At 38.4% G+C, this 19,145-nt stretch overlaps 2 protein-coding genes across 2 annotated transcripts in view; both read right to left on the reverse strand.

Moving 5' to 3' along the window:
• Window positions 1-346: 346 nt before the first annotated feature.
• Window positions 347-11,532, reverse strand: LOC116724950 (excitatory amino acid transporter 3-like). Its single transcript, XM_032570749.1, has 13 exons — window positions 10,784-11,532; window positions 9,238-9,378; window positions 8,878-8,970; window positions 8,662-8,775; window positions 8,305-8,369; window positions 8,157-8,213; window positions 6,646-6,833; window positions 6,261-6,368; window positions 4,796-4,918; window positions 4,506-4,700; window positions 4,194-4,328; window positions 2,521-2,625; window positions 347-1,164 (listed from the first exon to the last, which is right to left on the reverse strand). Exons 1-13 carry the CDS (start codon window positions 10,839-10,841, stop codon window positions 1,059-1,061), a joined length of 1,488 nt encoding a protein of 495 aa, XP_032426640.1. The 5' UTR covers window positions 10,842-11,532; the 3' UTR covers window positions 347-1,058.
• Window positions 11,533-13,366: 1,834 nt separating this feature from the next.
• The window catches only part of LOC116724939 (protein SOGA1-like), a 92,552-nt gene continuing 86,773 nt past the window's right edge, over window positions 13,367-19,145 (reverse strand). Inside the window, 1 exon segment of the mRNA XM_032570739.1 lies at window positions 13,367-19,080. Coding sequence (XP_032426630.1) covers window positions 18,946-19,080 — 135 coding nt within the window. The 3' untranslated portion in view covers window positions 13,367-18,945.

The following is a 19,145-nucleotide window of genomic DNA, read 5'->3' on the forward strand; positions in this document are numbered from 1 at the left end:
TGACTTATTCTTTTTCTTTTTTGTCAAAGGATGAGGGAGTTCAAATGATCGTGGCAGATCACAGTGTTTTTAATTATCATTCGAGCAGAAGGTGCAGAGCTTGGCGATAACCCCCAAGGATGTTGTGATTGTCCTTGAAATGACGAATAACTTAGGCAACATAGTAAAGACAGGGCTCCATTTTCCAGTGTCAGCGTTCAGCTGATCTGTTTTCTGTGCACTGCTTTTCAGGGTCCACTTTATGGACACTTAATGACAGTGGTAGGCTAAATTATTTTTAAATTTCTCGTACATAATTAAAGACTAACTTTTAAGTTGACTGGCAATTTATTAAAATCAGCTGATCTCAAGAAAAGATTTTATGCAATGTTCATGTGTTCACTCATAAAAAAATGACATTTAGATTTAATTCAGTTATTTTGAATTTGAAAGCAGTAAATCTGTTTATGCAACATGAAGAAAAGTATTTATTTACAAAGTATTATTGTATCAATCAATCAGCCAAATTTTGTATATAGAGCATTTGTCATTCAGTCAAGTCTGACACAAAGTTAGAGAGCTTAAAAACAGAAAGAAAGGCGTTTAACCACTAGAGACACTTAATGAAATGAACCAAATAATAAAAAAGAAAAACAGCTAACGCAAGTAATTACAGGTAATAAAACCGTGAGGATTTGTAAGTGGGAGAAAATCCATTATAGAAGATGAAGAACTGTGGCAGCTCAGTTGATAAGTGAGGAAACACTGGAGAAATATTTCTATTGTCAAAATTCATTTTATAAAAACAGTAACGTCCACATAGTAAACACGCCATTGCACACAACAATAAACTCTAGAATAGTGTTAATGAATTAGTGAATATAAATAAATAATGTAAAAGTTGCAAAAACTGAAATAAAACAGAAACTAAATATAGATGAATAAACTGCTATGGCACCGTCCTGCTAGCAACAATTATATTCAAACAAAGAAATGATCAGCTCAGACACCCCAGGATGCTGACATTCCTGTCCTGAGGCTTAATACGTTGGGGCTAATATGGTGCTGAGATGATCCCCTCACATAGATAAAATGGATCCTGAGGAAGAGGAAGGGATGAACTCTTCTTCGGGCTCCAAACAGAATAAGTCCAGCTCGAGCTCCCTGGTGGAACGCATTCCTTCCCTGCAAACAGGCAAAATGGAAAACATGGATAATCTGGACAAACTGTGACCAAAATATCTCATGTCTTTCTACTCAGTGAAAATGACTTGTAATAGTCTACATTCCAGATATATACTATATTACAAGAACTTGAGCCCATATTTTACTCAATATTTCATAGAAACATAGAAGCATTTTTATGTGGCTCTCTGAGTGAATACTACAGAGAACACTGACATAGTTCAGAATTGGATGTGCATAATGTTGACAAAAGTATTTACTCATCTGCCTTCACACACACACACACACCAACACACACACACACACACCTGAGCAACATCCTAATCTCAATCCATGGGGTTATATATGATGTGAGCAAACCGGTAAAGTTCTTTTTTTTTTTTTTGTTCTCCGAAGAGTTTTTGCGGCGCTAGTGGCTCGTATTTTTTGCGACAGTAGGCAGACAGGAAGGAGGGCGAGAAGAGGGGGGAGGACATGCGGCAAAGGTCGCCGGGACCGGGAGCCGAACCCGCGACGTCCGCGTCGAGGACTAAGGCCTCCAAACGTGGGGCGTGCTAACCCCCTGCGCCACCACAGCACGTCCCGGTAAAGTTCTTCTACCCCAAACTTACTCTTCTATGTTATTAAACCTGCTTTGTGCTCTGGTGCACAGTCATGTGAGAACAGGAAGAGGCCGTTTTCAAACTGTTCTCAACAAGGATGGGAGCTTGAAATAGTAAAAAAAAAAAAAAAGCCTTGGTGTGCTAAATCATTAGGAGTTCCAGTCACTTAAACAAAATGGGCTGAGCCCGACTTCTGGTGAACGGTACCAAATAATGAATCCCACCCCGCCTTCCTGTACACCTCAAACACTGCTGACAGGCAAGAGCTGTTGTTGTCCTGACCACTGACAAACCCAGTTGTTAGGACACCAACGTGTTTTATCATTTTCACATCAGTAAGAACGCGATGCAGCTTCTGCAGAGTAAAACATCAGATGCAAAGGACCAGAAGAATCTCTTGGGAGAGGTGGTTTGTATTCCAGAGTCCAGGGAGAAAAGGCTTTGCTGCATTTTTCTGATACTTTTGAGGCAGGATTTGAAACTCCAGACAACACGTCCACACTGGTATAGAGTACAGCAGACAAACTTTAATGACTGGAAGTGTACAGGTGGTATCCTCTCATGGTACCATGCTCAAATTCACTGTTCTTTCTGAGAGCACCCTATTTGTTCAGCCTCAGTGCTGGATTTCATCGACCTTTAGCAGTGAGAAGCACTGGAAAGCCTGAATTGATCGATTTGGACAAAGAAGTGAATACTTTCAGCAACATTATGTCTTTGCAGATGAACACATCATTTTAATGATTTAATTTACCTTGATGATTTGTCCAGGATCACGATCTCATCCTGGCACAGATGATTGATGAGAGCCACACCATAACAGTCTCCTAGCACATTGACTATGGTAGTGAAATGGTCTCTGAAGAGCACATAGGAGAACAAACATGCTGTCAGACTCAACTATGTTTGTCTTGAAGGTTTTCTGTTCCTCACTGTACAACAACCAGATAAACCAACTCTTCTCCAGCTCAGGTTGTTCCTGGTAACAAAATCGGTCTCCAAGGGTAGCTTTATCAATCATTGTTACACAGGCTCTCCCCTCAAGTAGGCGACTCAAGACTGGTATTAGTATTTTCGTTTGCAGAAAAAACTGAATAGAGATGTTTGTGCATCTCTATTCAGTCTCAATGAGACCTTTTTGCTGCAGTTCTAGCTGCAGTCTGTTGGGCTATGTCCTTACCAAAAATAACTGCAAGCATTTGATAGCAGACAAGTGTAACTCCATCCAAAATGACTACATGACTAGATGGTTAAACACGTACACTGTGTGCACAATTATTACGCAAGTTGTAGTTTTGAGGATTCATTTTATTATTGAACAACTACAGAACTCTCGGTCAATCCAACCCGTTTAAGAAGGGCCCACGAGTTCTTTATGCGATCTAGGTCTGGTGAGGAAGGGGGCCACTTCATTATTCTTCCATCTTTAAGCTCTTTACTGGCTAGCCACATAGCAGAGTACTTTGATACGTGTGATGACACATTGTCCTGCATAAAAATCATGGTCTTCTTGAAAGATGCAGACTTTTTCCTGAATCCTAACCCTTGAAGAATATGTCTTCTAAAAACTGGCAGTAGGTTTGGGAGTAGATTTTGAGTCCATCTTCAACCCAGAAGATCCATCTGGCTCATCTTTAATAATATCAGCCAGTACCAGTACCCTTCCTGGTGTCTGATGTGAAGTGGAGCTCTGTGCCCATTACTAATCCTGCCACGGGTCGATCCATCTGGTCCGCCAAGAGTCACTCTTATCTCAGCAGCTCACAAAACTTTTGAAAAGTCTGTTTTCAGATGTGTCTTGGTTCAGTCTTGATGTTTCAACTTATGTGTCCTGTTCAGTGGGGGCCAGCCGTACTTACCTTGGCCAGGTCTCTGAGCTCTGAACATCTTGTATTTCTGGGCCCTCCAGGTAGGTTGCAGTTCTAGAATGTGACAGCGCTGGAAGATAACGGGATCCTGGTAGCGTCACGTTTGATTTTTCACAAATCTTTGGCAGTTAATTTGCCTCTTTTTTTCTCAACACGTTTCTTGTGTCCCTTTGACTATTTGCAGCAAAACATTTGATGGTTCTGTGATCACGCCCAAATATCTTAGCAGTTTCAAGAGTGCTACATCCCTCTCAAAGACTTTTTACAATTTTGGACTTTTCAGAGTCACTTAAATCTCTTTTTTGGCACTTTTTGCCTGAGGAAAAGAAACTGCCCAATAATTATGCACACCTTGATATAGGGTGTTGATCTCCTTAGGTCCACACTCCCTCATTAAAAAAATGCACACCAGCTGACATGTTTACATTCAAAAAGCATTCAAGATTGTGCAGCTTGGAATTGGAAAATATGCTTAAAAATGATGATATGATCAAAACTAAAACTTGCCTAATAATTGTGCACACAGCGTAGTAGGTGATGAGTATCAAGTTAAACTTACAGAAACCACTCAAAGACCAGCAGAAGGGAGGCATTATGTGCAGGTAGTCCCACAGCTGTCAAAATCAGGATAGTGGTTGCAGATCCGGTTGCTGGAACACCTACAGCTCCAAAGCTTGAAATGCAACAAGTCAAGCTGCAAACCAAGCACAATAGAGATTGTGCTTGGTTTGCAGCTTGGCCAGCTGCAAACCAAGCAGCTGGAAATGCTCATGAGCATTTCTGTCTCAACTACAACATACAACTGTATTCCTCTTAACAATCCCAGCATGCATCTTTTCTCAATTCCAGGTACTTCTAGGAAGCAGCTTACCAAATGGTGATGATCTGGGTGACATCCAAAAGGATGTCACTTATCTGGGCAATAAAGAGGACAGCGACCACTTCATACAGCGCCATCCCGTTCATGTTGATGCTGCTGACCATTGGCAACATGAGCCGGCAGAGTTTCGTATTGACCTTCACGTTCGCTTCACAGCATTCAATGGTGACAGGCAGAGTGGCGGCGCTTTGGCAGAAAGCACATCCTTTATTGGCAAACCGTTTGTATGAGGAAACTACGAAAGTGTCACACTTTGACAACAAACAAACAGAACATCTCACCTGGACGCCAAGATCGCTGAGGTGAACAAAGCCTTGGAAATCTGGAAGAAGATGAGAAAGGGGTTCTGTTTGGTGAACACGAAGAAAATCAATGGAAGAACAAGAAAGGAGTGGATTGCGAGCCTGAAAGAGACAACAAAATCATGATCATGGTTAAAAACATTCAATGAAAAAATATTCACTAGCTTCCAACTTTGACACTTTTTATGTGTTTGGGAGCTTTTATATGATATACTAACACACAGTAGTGTAAAGTGGAAGGGAAATGATGCATGGTTGCACAGTAACGTCTATGAAGATGTTTGTGCATCTCTATTCAGTCTCAGTCCTTTTGCTGCAGTTCCAGCTGCAGCCTGTCGGGTTGTGTCTCCACCAGCTTTACGCTTTCATAGAAACAACATTTGCAGAAACAAATTGCACCAGCTCAGTCAGAGTGGATGTGGCATGTGAACACAAAGCTTCCCACAGATTGAATATAGGTTTAAACTTTTACTCTGCCATTTTAACACATGAATAAGTTTTTATCTAGACCTTTCAAAGTTGTCTTTAGAGTCTTTGTGCTGAAAGAAGATGGGTCTCTTGGTCTTTGTGGAGGTTCCTCCAGCTTTTCCCCAGTGTTAGTATTCATTCAAATGTTTTCACACAATGTATTTGTAATTTCACGTTTTCTGTGGCATTGCATTAGGATGTTTTCTATTATGAGTGCACACATTTAGTAAACACCTTATGTATATTTGGATTACTAATTATTTTTTGTTTTGTGGAGTTTTAAAGGACTCCTGGGGGAGAGGACTGCATCAGGCATCAGTCCATCAGGCTGAAGAATCGACCTCTCTCTCTACTAATAGCATAATTACTAAAACATTTTTGGTGTTAGGTTTTTTTGTTTTTACATTTGTATTGTAGTCAAAATGTGTTGGTTTGAATTAGTTGTTTATGTTTATGCATTGCTTGTCTTTGACTCCTTCCCCACCCCTCCTCGTTTGTGTAGGCCAGTCAATTGCCCGGTGTGTTCATTGTGGGAGGTCAGTTTTGGTTTGCTATCCTGAGTTAGGTTTGCATTATTTGACATTTTCTTTTGGGTTCATTTTTCTATATTTTTGAGATTTGCTTTTAAAGGCCATCTGTTAATAACTTTTAGAAAAATAAATAAAGAATATTTTTTTATATACATTTGTCCTTGTGCCTAACCGGCTGGACTGTAACAGTCTTCACGATGCCGTTTGTTCACTGGCAAACATAACAAAACCTCTTAGGGCCAGAACTTCTGGAGAAAACTGCATGAACTGGACTGAAAATGGTTGCATTTATAAGAACTGATCTTTTCATCCTCTAAGCATAAAGGAGTAGGAGGAGTACTGTTCTGTAAATACATTCAAAGCAATTTCTTTCCTTTTTATGCAGAGTTCAGTGCTGCCACCTTAGAGCAGTAGAAACAAAGCTGAAATGAACAAGGTGGACATACCCCAGAAAAATGACCCCTGTAAGTCTGATAAGTTTAATGATAACGGTCCAGTCGTTAACGTCCAACACGTATTCCACAACCAGGAACAAAAGGCCGATTGGCAAGTACCTGAAACAAAGAACAGTCAAAAAAAAAAAGGTTAAAGAAAATGGGTGTATAAAGAAAATTATTTCAACTCCCTGTTTGTTAATAAATAAAAAAAAAAAACCCAGCTTCCTTATGTAAATACAAACACTGGAATCAAATCTCAGTGGTATGGTCCCAGTGATTTGCCCTTTTGTCTGACCTGAACTAATTAAGAGTATTTTTTTTGAATAATAAAAATGAATCTAATTTGGTAAAAAAAAAAAAAATATGATAGAAATGATATGGTGCTTGATCTTACCACAGGATCCAGTTGAAAATTATTTTTAGTGCAATGCTGAGGCATTTAATGAACTTCACAGTGGCTTTGGCCTTGATTCCCGCCTTGTTTAACATGATGCCGATGGTGAAAGACGAGGCGATCAGTCCTACCATGTTGGCTCCAGGGACATAATTGCCCATCAGTCGTGTCTCAGTGCCATTCTGCGCCTAGAAACACAAATGTGCTGGATCTAACTCTCTAAGAGCAGTTTCATAGGAGTACAGCACATTGTTGGACAATACATATCACTTTTCCACAAAAAGTCCCACTAAAGCCATAAACTTTGATGCATTTTATTTGCATTTAGTTTGCAAAATACCAATCCAAAGTACTGCATAATTGTGAGATGCAAAGAAACATATTCAAGGTTTATAAAACCTTTACATGTAAAAATCTAAAAATATTTTTGTGTATTAAGCTAAACTTTATGCTGTAACCCCTTCATTAGCCAATGTATATCCAGTTATCCACATGTGTGTTCATTTGCTTTTCTTCTGCAGGGACAGGGAAGCTGACGGATGGAGCTAAGCCCAGGAACATTCAGATTTGGGTTCAGATTTATTCATGTCCCAAATGGGTAACTGATGTTACACCAAGTATAAAAACTAAATGACAAAGTATCAAAGTTAAAAAATAAAAAAACAATAAAACATACCAAAAAAGACATCAAATATAAATCAATACATTATGGGGAGAGTACAGCAGTCTATATGTCGACCGACAGTTGATACAAACACTGACAATCAGATGTAAGTCCCCAGACCTTGTCCTGCGTTAAAAAGAGAAATGGCAGCAGGATCAAAGGAGAGCTTGTACCTGTTACTTTTCATACTAAGAAGTCTGAGCCAGAGGCCAAAAGGCAGAAACTGGAACTCCGCGTGTAAAGGGTGAGATTTGTCAGCAAGAATGGCTTTAGTTTTCCTTATGATCCGTTTATAGAACAGATTTAGGGTGAAATTAGGACAGTCACATTCAGTCCATGTCTACAATGGAATGGTTCAGGTGAAAGCATGACCATATTATGGATCCCTGTAATCAAATCCAGGCTTAAATACAACAGAAAATCTGGGGCAAAATGTGAAAACTGATGTTCCTCCCTCTTCCCAAAAAGTGTTTTTGTTGGGTCAACACTTCAACAGGTACAAGTGTTTTGCATGGTTGCTTGTCCGTCTGTTCCCTGGTGACGTATCCCTCCTCACACCCCATCACCACTACAGAAAGGCACACCTGCCCCTCAGGTGGGCTGAGAACAAACGCCACCTCTCCCTTCATGTTTTAATTTGAAAGAAATTTAAGGCCATCCATCGTTTCTCTTCCTCTTCGCAATAAGCTACTCTTTTGTGTTGGTCCACTGTTTTAAATTTAAACAAAAATACAGTGACGTTTGTGGTTGTAATGTGACAACATGTGAAAAAGCTCCAGGGATCTAAAGACTTTCGGAAGGTGCTCTAGAAAAAGAACAAAGATCAGAAGAAAATACTCACTGTAACTGGATCAAGGTAGTGTCTAGGAATATCTGTTTTAACCTGAACAATCTCTGTCTTGTACTGCAAGAAAACAAAAAGAAACTTTTTAAAAACTTTCCAAATCCAACATGGAAAGTTACACAGCGAGTCGTGGAGCTGAATAAAAACCTACATGCTCGTAGAAAGCCTGAACGAAGCTCTCTGGAACCACGTTCCTATGCGAGTCAAAGGAGAGTCAGACAAAAAAAAAAAAAAAGTACTTGTAAATTTTAAGGATACAAAATATGAGGATACTGAAATGGCCTGGCGACCTGTCCAGGGTGAACCCGCTTCTCACCCGTTCAGGCATGTCAGATAAAGGATGGATGGAACATGAGGATGTTTTTTCCGTAATATCAGAATTTCACATAAACCAAGAAAGTTTTAATTTATAATTGTCAGAGATAGCAAAAATCTCTATTTTGACTTCTTCAAATTACAACCTGAATATGCAAACCAGGAATTGTGTCTAAACACTTATCTTCTCACCTAATAAGATCCATGAAAATCACATGCATAGAGGAGGATGGCATATTTATGTTAACGGTTGTTTTGCCGGTTGTGTGATCCATACCAGGCTTGACCAGGAGCACTAGACTCATTCCTGCAACACAGTCACAGGCAGCATGTCAAAACAATTACACAATACACACTATGACTGTTTTGATAAATCTATGTTAAACTGTGCCGCCCATCATAAAGTCACCGAGAATTACGGCCAGAACGGTAGAGCCACAGATGTACGTTGTTAGGAAGACGGCTGATCTCCCAGGCAATCTGCTGTTTAATCCACTTACTTCTGAGAAAAGAGATCAGAACCAGAAGTTCACCTGGTGCCTGAGCGATGAGCAAGACAACATACCAGTTCATGTGTGTCCAAGCAATAGTCTAAATGTCTGAGTTGATCTTCAACTTTCAACACTTTTTAGCCGCAAAAAATAAATGGTAAGAATGTCAGATAAGTCTTACACAATCAGAAAGAATATCCACACAAAAGTGAGCATCTCTTAAATCTATTTCTAACATTTACAAGTTAACACATGAAGTGTGTGGATTTTTAGCTTGCCTGCCATCACACTTGTCACAATGAGAGGGACAGCAAACAACTGAAGCAGGTTAAAAAACAAATCTCCCGGGAATTTGATCCAGTCCATTTGATCTTGAGTTACAGAAACCATAAGCCTCAGCAAAAACCCAATACCTAACCCTGTGGAGGAAAAATCACAAATATAATAAATATAAATAACATCAAGATGTAAAAACAACATTAGCTTAGATAGACTTCATCACAATCATGAAAAATAAATGGTGGTGCTTTAACATAAATGGTAAATGATATATTTTGTAGACACGTTTTCTAACATATTACAGCTTTGATCGGGAGCAATATTGGCCAGAGATCATTGACACAGAATACGTGTGAAGCTAACCAGAACAACTTCAGTTTAGATACTATTTGTTTACCCTTTGTGTGGCTCAACAGGGTGGCACTGATCCAATATGCGCTTTACGAGATTTATTTATTTTTTGGTGGTTTTGGGAACTGATGGTCTGACGGGACAACCCTCTGCTTCCCTGCTGTTTGTCTGTGTCATTTGTTACAAGACACCAAAAAGGGTTAAATGAAATGGCTTCCGTTTCAACATAAGCAAAACTTAGTGACTGTGTAAGGAGCCATTAGGAGGCCCCCTAAGTGGAACTGCTTTTCTAGTAATAATTTCTATGAGATAACATTAACAAAAATACACATTTTTATTATAAAGTTGTGATGTTTTTTGTTTGTTTTTTAAAATAATATTTGACCATGTAGAAATTATTCTTATACTGGCAAAAAGAAAAAATAAATTGCTCTTGGGTCCCCCCTGGTGGCCATCCTAGGCCACTGTTCACTATGAGCTGCAGTGCAGTGTTCTCTCTCGCTCTCTCTGACTATGACAGCATTTCATTGGTGCCTCTTTTATTTTCACCAATTTTTCCACCTGTTGCTCTTTGGCCTGCTTCCCCTGTTACCCCTCAAGTTTCTCTAAAAGTCTCTTCTTCAGTTCTTCTCTTTTTTCTTCTCTTGCCTCGTTTTTTTTTCTTTTTTGCCACCAAGTTTTGTCTCTACTTTTACGTCCACAATTTGCAAGCATCATCAGCTTGAAAAACTGGCAATCTAAGAAGGATATAATAAATTGAAATGAGAAATAATTTAGAAAATTCACACAATCAGTTGTACGAAGAAGTCTTATTGTAACCTTTCCTTTTTGGGATGTCACAAGCAGGTATACTTGGGCCAGAGAAATTGGTAAGATATCTGAGGATTCAGATTTCAGTACATTTATAGGAATGTACTGTACAGCTTAAACAGTTTTAATTTGAAGTTTATAAGTGTAAGTGGGCAGTTGATATCTTACTTAAGAGATGAAGGCCTGGCACCTTAAAAATAGGACTCTTTATTTAAGGAGTATTTGTGTGTGTCCACTCATATGTATGTGTTTTATTGTGTCTTGAAAGCCCATGTGGGCTGGGCACCTGTGAAAGGGTGCATGACACATATGAAAATAAAGTCTATGAAATAAACAATAAGAAATCACAGGATGATCAGAAGTAGAAAAGAAGTTCATACTTACCTAAGGCAATCATCATCAGGGTAAAGCCCTGAAACAGGCTCTCTTTCAATATAATCATTTCACGATGGTCCAGTGAGCCGAGACAGATGGGCCAGTCTATCGCAGCCGTTAAAGAGAATCAGTTGCCGTTTTGTGTCCAATGCTGGGTAACTACATGACATTTGTCCCCCTTTTTAAAAAATGCTCTGAAAAAACGTATTTGGTCTCCATGGGTACCTTGGTGCAATAAATAATACTTTAGAAATATCTTCTTAAAATACATTAGATTTTCAGTAATTTGACGTGCTTAAAAACAAATCAATGTTTCCATTGAATCATTTTTTAGTTCTCCAAAACATCTTTGCTTAAACAGTGTTCAAGTGATTTATGAAGTTTCTGGTTTAGGAAGATCTTATTGACATTGGCATCTAGTTCTGGGATTCCATTTTTTTGGAAAATGCAAAGGCATCATGCCTGGTCTCCTTGGATACTTTGATGTTGGTTCAGATATTCTAAACAATGTTTATAATAATTCTTAAAAAAATTTAAAAAGACAGTGTATGCACAATGAGCAGATTAGACTCGGGTTAAACAAAGCAAATACAAAATAGAAAGACACTACAATTTAGATATGAACAGGTGCTAAAATGGAGGTTACCCCTAACCTCAGACATAGCCATTAAAAAAAAAATCAATGCTTTAATCTAAAAATAACAAAAACCAAGGCTGCTACCCACAGCAAGGCAGGAGGCCACACAGAAGAATAGGAATTTTTTTCTAAATTTAAACAAAAAGCACAAAACTAAGAAACCAAACAAAAAGAAATTGTTTTTTTGCAGAAAATAAAACAAAGCAGCAGGGTCTCCAGTGAGCTGCATCAGCTTTATGCCTGAAATGAAGCTCCAGATTAATAGGTGATTTTAGAAAATGGTAGGAAGGCAGAGGAAGCCGTTGTCACCTACCAGAGCTGGATGACTCCACCCCGACCAGAGAGGCCCTTCCGGCCCAACAGCAGGAGGATCCGCTTGCCAGTACTTCCTATATATAAATAGTTGTCATTTTTGTGCTATTCAACTGCATGAGTGCAATAGAAAATATATACCCGTTTTATGTTGCCAAGCTGAACTGGGGAGGGTAAATTACAGCCACACCCCAGTACCAAGCAGGAGACTTCAGGCAGTTTCTAAACTGTAAACAATTTGAGTTAACCAACTAAAACTGCTGATCTTATACAGGAGGAGAAACATTACTTACTGACTGTTAGAGTTATGGCCACTGCAAGCTAACCAAGCGACCTTCCCACTGAAGTGCGACCAAATGCAGGCATGAAGAAAACAGGTGAGTGAGTCTCCCTTTATGCTCCACACCCATTGTGAGGCAATTAGGTGCCAGGTGTCCTCAGTCCTGGGGCAGGCTTCAGAAACCTTAACAAACCCACAATGCCTGTCTCATCATCTCATGTGTCAAAGACAGAAGAGGAAATATTGTCAGGAGAAAAATGAGAGCAAAGACCAACCAGTTCACCAGCTAGAATGAAGTCCTCTGTCACACTGAGCCAGAGGTGTCAGAGACAAACTTAAACTCCATCATATGCATTTGTTGACTCTATCAGGAAAACAAACTGGAAAAAACAAACCTTCCTAGACTCTGTCCATCCTAATTCTATGTCATTTTCTTTCGTCTTTCCATACATACTTTAAATAAGTAGTTTTTGTTTTTTATTTTAAATCTAGATTACTACATTTATTAATAATTTCAATAAGCAATCAAATAAAAGTTTTCAAGGCTAAAGTTAAACCTACAATATTCTGACGCTGAAATGCAAGAACCTCCGCCCCAGCCAGAGCTTGAATCACAGCAGGAGGCAGATTTAGAGGGAAGGCATGAAGTCAGCGGTAGAAAAACTAGAGCAGAGTCCAGTTTTCCAAAAATGACTGCACAGGCCCCAGATGAGCCAATCTCGAGAGCGTTCTGCTACAGATGAGAGAACAAGTGTCCAAGGTCCCAGTTTATCCTGAAGATGTTCCATCTGGTGGGTAACCCCAAAGACTAGCAGGGGCTGACTAGCTGATCCATATATTAGGAGTAAGCAGACACCCAAGGTGGCTCACTCTACCTTCCACTTTGACCTTATGGCTCCCTCTACTGGTTGGAAAAAACACCCCGGTGACTCTTGACAAGCACTAAATTACACTATGAGGAGTCTTTGTTTCCTCAAAGGTTAGTTCAAAATCCTCCACTTTTTATTGAATATAACCATAATGAACTGGCAGACGGTTTACTTCCCTACTCACAAACTTAAATCCTCCTCAAGAGGATTCAACCCAGATAACTAAAACACAAAAGTTGCTGATTTTTTTTTTTTTTTGTGTATGCTCAATTTGTTGTTTTCCTTTTCTTGTGAGAAACTGGAGCTCAGTTGGAAAACAAATAAGTTGGGCCCTTCAACATACATCAGATTCTTTGTGTGTGCATCGCAATCAGCTCTCACCACATCATTGGGGAGGCTTCTTGCTAACGTAGAAATTGCATCATTCAAGCGAACCGCAGTCTGATCCGATGCAGAACAGAGAGGAAGCAAAAAGGCAGAGACCACAAACCACATCAAAATCCATGACACGTTTATTTGTGAATTCTATGACAAACAGGAGGCAGTTTCATCTTATTTTACAAGCTACCATGGTTGGAAAAAGAGAAATACCTTCAAAAATCCATTTGTACGTCTTTTTCTCACATCTTTCAATGTTTGTTATTGTTTTATTTCATTTCATTTTTTTTTTTCCGTCAGTCATCTTCAAAATGCAACTATATACATGAAAATGGTCAAGTGCCATCTAAAGAGGGAGAGAGCTACATATTTCCACAGCGACCTGGGTCAGATCAGCTGTTGACATTCAGCTATTCTCATAGAAACTGAAGGGCAGGGAACAAACCGTGTCACTTTCCTGTTGCTTTACAATGTGGGTGGGAATTCTTTAGCAAGTACTCGTTTAAAATGTTCTCCTTTTATTAATCAAGCACTGTTAAAAAGAGATAAAAGTATGTTAATAAAGCTAATATACAGCAGTACCTTAGCTATCATTACGATCAGCTAAGAGTCATTTACATAATCCCAGCATGTAATAATCTAATTAGTGGTATGGGAAACATTTACAAAAAGGATGGAAATATTTATGTTGCTTTACTAGGCTTACCTAAAAATGGATACAGGTAATGGTTGATACCCCAGAGCCTTTAAAAAAGTCATTGGCTGGTGGTGTTTTTCTGCTAAATGTTTTAGTTAATGGGTGAAATACAATTTAGGGATTAGGGAGAGACGGATATCCGCCTCTACCAAGCCACATTCCTATGTGGCAATGCAATTTAAAAATAATCAGAATCATTATATGCATATAACCCTATCATTCTGCCACAAATCAAACAAGTATGTGTCCAGCATGTTTGCGTACTTCTTTCGAAGACATCAAAAATGAAATAACAATAATAATGAAATAACTTTTCTCATCATGTGTTTGATTCTTCATATTACGTTGCCATCTTAAATTTAGACCTATTCACATAAAAAAAAAAAAAAAAAAAACAGTGTAGGCTACAGACATGCATTGAAAAAAATTTATATTTTTCTTAATTTTGACTTGTTTGGAAATCTGATGAATCAAAATATTAATATCTAAGGGTTCACTTTAGCTCTCATCTCATAAATCCCTTATCAATTGTGCAAAATAGTACAACTTTTAGATTTAATTCGACAATGATATCTAATCTGAATATTTGAACTAAGATGTGGTGATTGTTTTGTAATGGAATCTACGCAGAGAAAGGAAAAAGTTCTAGTAAAAACAAGACACTTTTGTAGAGGAAAGGCACTAAAGTGACCCTCTTGTTGACAGAATGACATTGAAATTAAAATGTAGAGATTGCATGAGTTTCAACTGACAACATTTTCTGGCAGATTTACATGAATTTAGTGTTTGTGTTTATTTTAGTCTACAGTCTAAGAGGTAGAACGAAATTCTGTAAACTGTCCACTATTACTTTTGTGCAGACAATCAGAAATATAGTTTAAAATTACAATATAGGAATCATGTTATAAAGTTGCCTTTTATTTGGAACAGCACGACGAATATCCCATAAATCCCTGCCACAGTGAGCTTTTTATTGGTTCGCAGTGTATAAAGCCAATCATGTTAATGTTTTAAGCACAACCCTGTTTTGTTGATAGCACACAATTTTAATAGCTTTGAGTTTCAGATAGAAATGCAAAGGAAAGATTGAAAAAGACAGGTTCTTATTTGAACATGGTTTGGAAATCTTCTGTGTGCCAATCAGTTTGGGTTTTTGTAGTCTGGAGAATGAAACTGTTAGAAACAATCTTTTTAGACAGTAGATAGTACATAAAGATGACCACTAAACTTTGTGGTGCAGTCTACTTAATGTCTGCTATTTTTTTTTTTAGGGTTTTAACTGCAGGCAGAAAAGTTTTGAAAGAAAAACTACGAGTAAACCTTTTTGGTGGTTTAATAATATCCTATGAGCTATGGCTGTCTTGTTAGCATGCTAACTGTTTGTATATGTTTGAATGTTTAATATTAGTACTCAAATTATTGGTTTATTGAAGCTTAGTGTCATTGACTTATGTAAAATTAACTTGTGCCTCCAATATTTCAAATATGGTCTGATAAGAGGACCAGAATACTATACTGACAAGTAACTGAACTGTTTTTCCATGAGCATCTAGCAATAAGCTAAAGTTAACAGTTTGCAAAGTCAAAAATGATAATTTCTGGATAACTCTTTAACAGTGGGACAAACAGCTGCAATACTTTGAATCATATTGTTATGAAAAATTTCCATTACAGCAAACATTTTCAAATTACAGAAAGCCCTTTGAGCTTATTTTGGGTTCTAGAAAAATACTAAATATCTTAATGTAAATCAGCACTGAAGGAACAGTCTGCCCTATTGTTTAAATTTTTTGGTCAGATTTCTATAGTAGAATATCATATTTTAATATATTTTAACAAGGATTTGCTTTAAATAACAGCCAGGAGGAAATGTGGTGGTAGTGAGAATGACGGCTTTGCTAGATGAACATCTCAGCTAAATGTGCTAGCTTGTTGAAACTTGAGCTTGGGGTTTTGCAACAAAACCAAGGCGTTTTTCCTAAAATGGTTCAATAGCTCAATTGAAAATGAAAACATAAAATATTCAAGTCATATTTACTGTGTTTTCTTGTTGAGTTTAAATCGAGATTAAATTATAGCATCAGATAATTGTTGTGCAGGACAATGCAAATGCTTTTAAAAAAGTGAAATATGAAAAAGGAATAGTAAATGACCTTTTTGGAAACCGTTGAAACATTGCTTAGCTGGTAAACCAGTCAGACATCAAGTACAGCCATAAAATCGTGGCCAGAACTCAGACAGTCTAGGTGAGCTGTATTCCTGTCAGTGGCTGGAAAGGCAGCAGCTGGTTTTGTACCCAAAATGACAGACAGTAGCACAGAGACTGTGGGTTTTCCTCAGCATGTTATTTCAGTATATGTACTTTCTGTAATGCCCTACTTTTAAACTGCTGAGTCATTAAACTGTGTGCATGCACAGGGATGGGTAGGTTCTCTGTTAAAGTCCACAGAAGGCTGCACACCAACTAGCACCATCGTATCAAAACAGAGACTTGACAACAGGTCAGCAGAACATCAATTAAAAAGTAAAGTAGTAGATATTCCAGAAGAAATTACATTGTATTTTAAAAATGCCAGAGGTGCAATCTTTGCCACATCCAGCTACAGTTGTTAGCCTCTTGTCGCTTTACCAGGATACAGTACATTAATGACGAAAACAAACTTCCTAAATAAAGGAAGTTTGTTTGTTTTAGAGAGTCTGGTTTTAGTGTGACAAAATATAAGACAGATAATCCAACAGGCCATTTGAATAGCAAATCCAATATAAAAAGAAGGACATGGCAAAGTAATGGACTCAAGATACATGTATAAAAATCCTTCAGAGTATATTTTTATGTTTTGTCCAACATCAGATTTTTCTATTTGCAGGGTTGCACAACCAGGCTTTGTGACTTTGCAGTTCTGTTAGTGTTGATTTATGCTGCCCATTATGTCCCGCTGTTACAGGAAAATTAACTCTGTAGTCCATCTTATAGTTAACTTTGTATTTCAGCTTCATTTATTTATATAGAAAATCAATTTATGGATCCATTTCAAATAAGTTAAAAGTTTCAATGCTTTAGATATTTAAATATTAAAAGTCATATTTTTCTGATAAAAAAACCCCCAAAAAAACATTTTAAAAATCCTGAAAGAGATTTCAAGTTTGTTGTAATGCTATGAACCAATTCAACGAGCCTTATTAGTAAGAAAGACAGCCGTTAGTGTATGGTTGTGACAATATGTTTACTTTGATATCTCGACTTAGACAGTTAGTGTGTCTGGTCCAAGTATCTAAACTATGGAGTTCACTGCCTTGCAAAAGTATTCATATCAATCGCGGTTTTTTAATATTTTTATTTTTAAAAAAATCTATAACTGTTAGTAAAGCCAGTACAAAGGTTCATGAAAACACTGATGGAGAACATTTCTGGAAAATCCTGGAGGTGCTAAAGACTTGAGACTGCGGTTGAGGTTTACCCTCCAACAGAACAACAATCATGAACATGCAACCAGAGCTACAATAGATTAGATGAATGTAAATATATATATAGTGGAATGGTCACGGAGTATGGATACTTTTGCAACGCACGGTATTTGTTTATTTTCCCCAACCGTGTGATTATGATCCCAAAAGACGTTTTGATTGATTAGTAAAACTGGAATGCCTTTAATTTCTCGCTCCCAACATTGGCTTGGGTAAATCTGAAAAAACAACATAATAAATAAACATTAAAAAATTACATTTCTATCCAACGTCCCATAAGCTTAACAAAAAGGATCCCAGTTTAACTTAACAACAAGGAGGAATGATTCCCAAAGTGTGTCACAACAGAAGCCATTTCAAGATGGCGCACAGTAGATATGTACGTTTACCAGATTGGTGCTCTACTGTTAAAGGATGACATCAATACAACTCAATCTCTGGCCGTCTGCTTAAAAATAAAGACATAATTTCTATCATCGAAGGTCAAAGTCATGGCTTTCATATCACCCGTTTTGTCTGTATTTGTTCCCATTGTTCAATAAGACAGAGGGCAGACGGCACTAGAAAACCAAGCCATAAGATATATTTGCTCTCCAGGAACACTGCTTAAACACAGTCTCTATTTTAGAGACCATTTTTATGGTTTCATTTTTTGAGCCACTAGGTACCTGCATTCTTCAATTTAGTTCAAATCTAGTCATCCTGAGACACACAGCCCAGTACTTTCCAAAGTCTTCCTATACTAATAAGATACAGTGTATGCCACTCTGCTATGTGTCATTAAGATGTGCCGTTTTTTTTAAATCTGTGAGGTCAATTGTGCAAAGCAATCTGTGAGGTCAATTGTGCAAAGCAATATCAATGCGTGATGTTTTAAGTACAGGTCCAACACTGTGAAATCATCGAAACGTTTCACTGTGTCTCGATTTGCAGACTGGCTGTCTCAGACCAGCCAGAATGTATATGAAAAAAAAAACAAACAATAATAATAGTAAAAAAAAAATTTTTTTGTTTCATACCCCCCAAAGTTACACATAATATTTAAAATAACTGCTCATTAAACAGCATGATGGTGGTAACATTATAGCATGTAGTTGTGAACGTTTAATATTAGCAGACTGATTGTAGTACCTGTTATTCTGTTAGTTGGAGGTTGTGTTTTGAGTCCTGACATCATCATTATTTAACCTGTTGATTGGCATCTGTAGTGTTAGACGGCAGTTCTGGTTTCAGTCCTGCTGGTAGGTTTGGGATGCTGGCGGAGTCCTTGGCATCGGTTGCACGTCTAGAAACCGGAGTGGCGTCTCCGGGGTCCTGATTGAGAGAAGCTGGCAGTAGCTTTGTGGGGGGCAGTTTGCGCTGTGTGCTGACGCGATGTTATGTTTGGCAGTGGGCCTGTGTGCGTGGCAGGTTCTAGGTGTTTGTGTGCATTTGGTGCTCTCGGAGGTGCGGGAAAGCGTTTCCAAGGCAGTCGTGTTTGTGAAGAAGTGAATTTCCTCTGTGTGACTCTTCGCTGGGGCAGAGGGAGCCTCGTCACTCGTTACAGGCGTCTCCTTTCTCCTCGGCTCCAGCTGGAGAGTCCTGTGGGCGGTGCTTGCAGTGGCGAGCAGCTGCTCTAGACGATCGGACAAAGCAGGAGGACTGGGTAGCACAATCGCAAGGTGCATCCTGGGAAACAGAACTAAGTTACTTCTTGCCCACATCATGATGCCATGGTGTACAGAGCCTTGGAA

This window comes from Xiphophorus hellerii, chromosome 1, assembly GCF_003331165.1.
Source record: "Xiphophorus hellerii strain 12219 chromosome 1, Xiphophorus_hellerii-4.1, whole genome shotgun sequence".
Classification (NCBI taxonomy): domain Eukaryota; kingdom Metazoa; phylum Chordata; class Actinopteri; order Cyprinodontiformes; family Poeciliidae; genus Xiphophorus; species Xiphophorus hellerii.

Bases quoted from the DNA above. Each gene is read 5' to 3' on its own strand.
- LOC116724950 (XM_032570749.1), bottom strand. From the start codon at position 10,841: ATGATTATATTGAAAGAGAGCCTGTTTCAGGGCTTTACCCTGATGATG. The intron at 9,379-10,783 runs GTAAGTATGAAC...TTTCCTCCACAG, and splicing joins CCTGATGATGATTGCCTTAG to GGTTAGGTATTGGGTTTTTG. The intron at 8,971-9,237 runs GCAAGCTAAAAA...CTCTTTTCTCAG, and splicing joins TGTGACAAGTGTGATGGCAG to AAGTAAGTGGATTAAACAGC.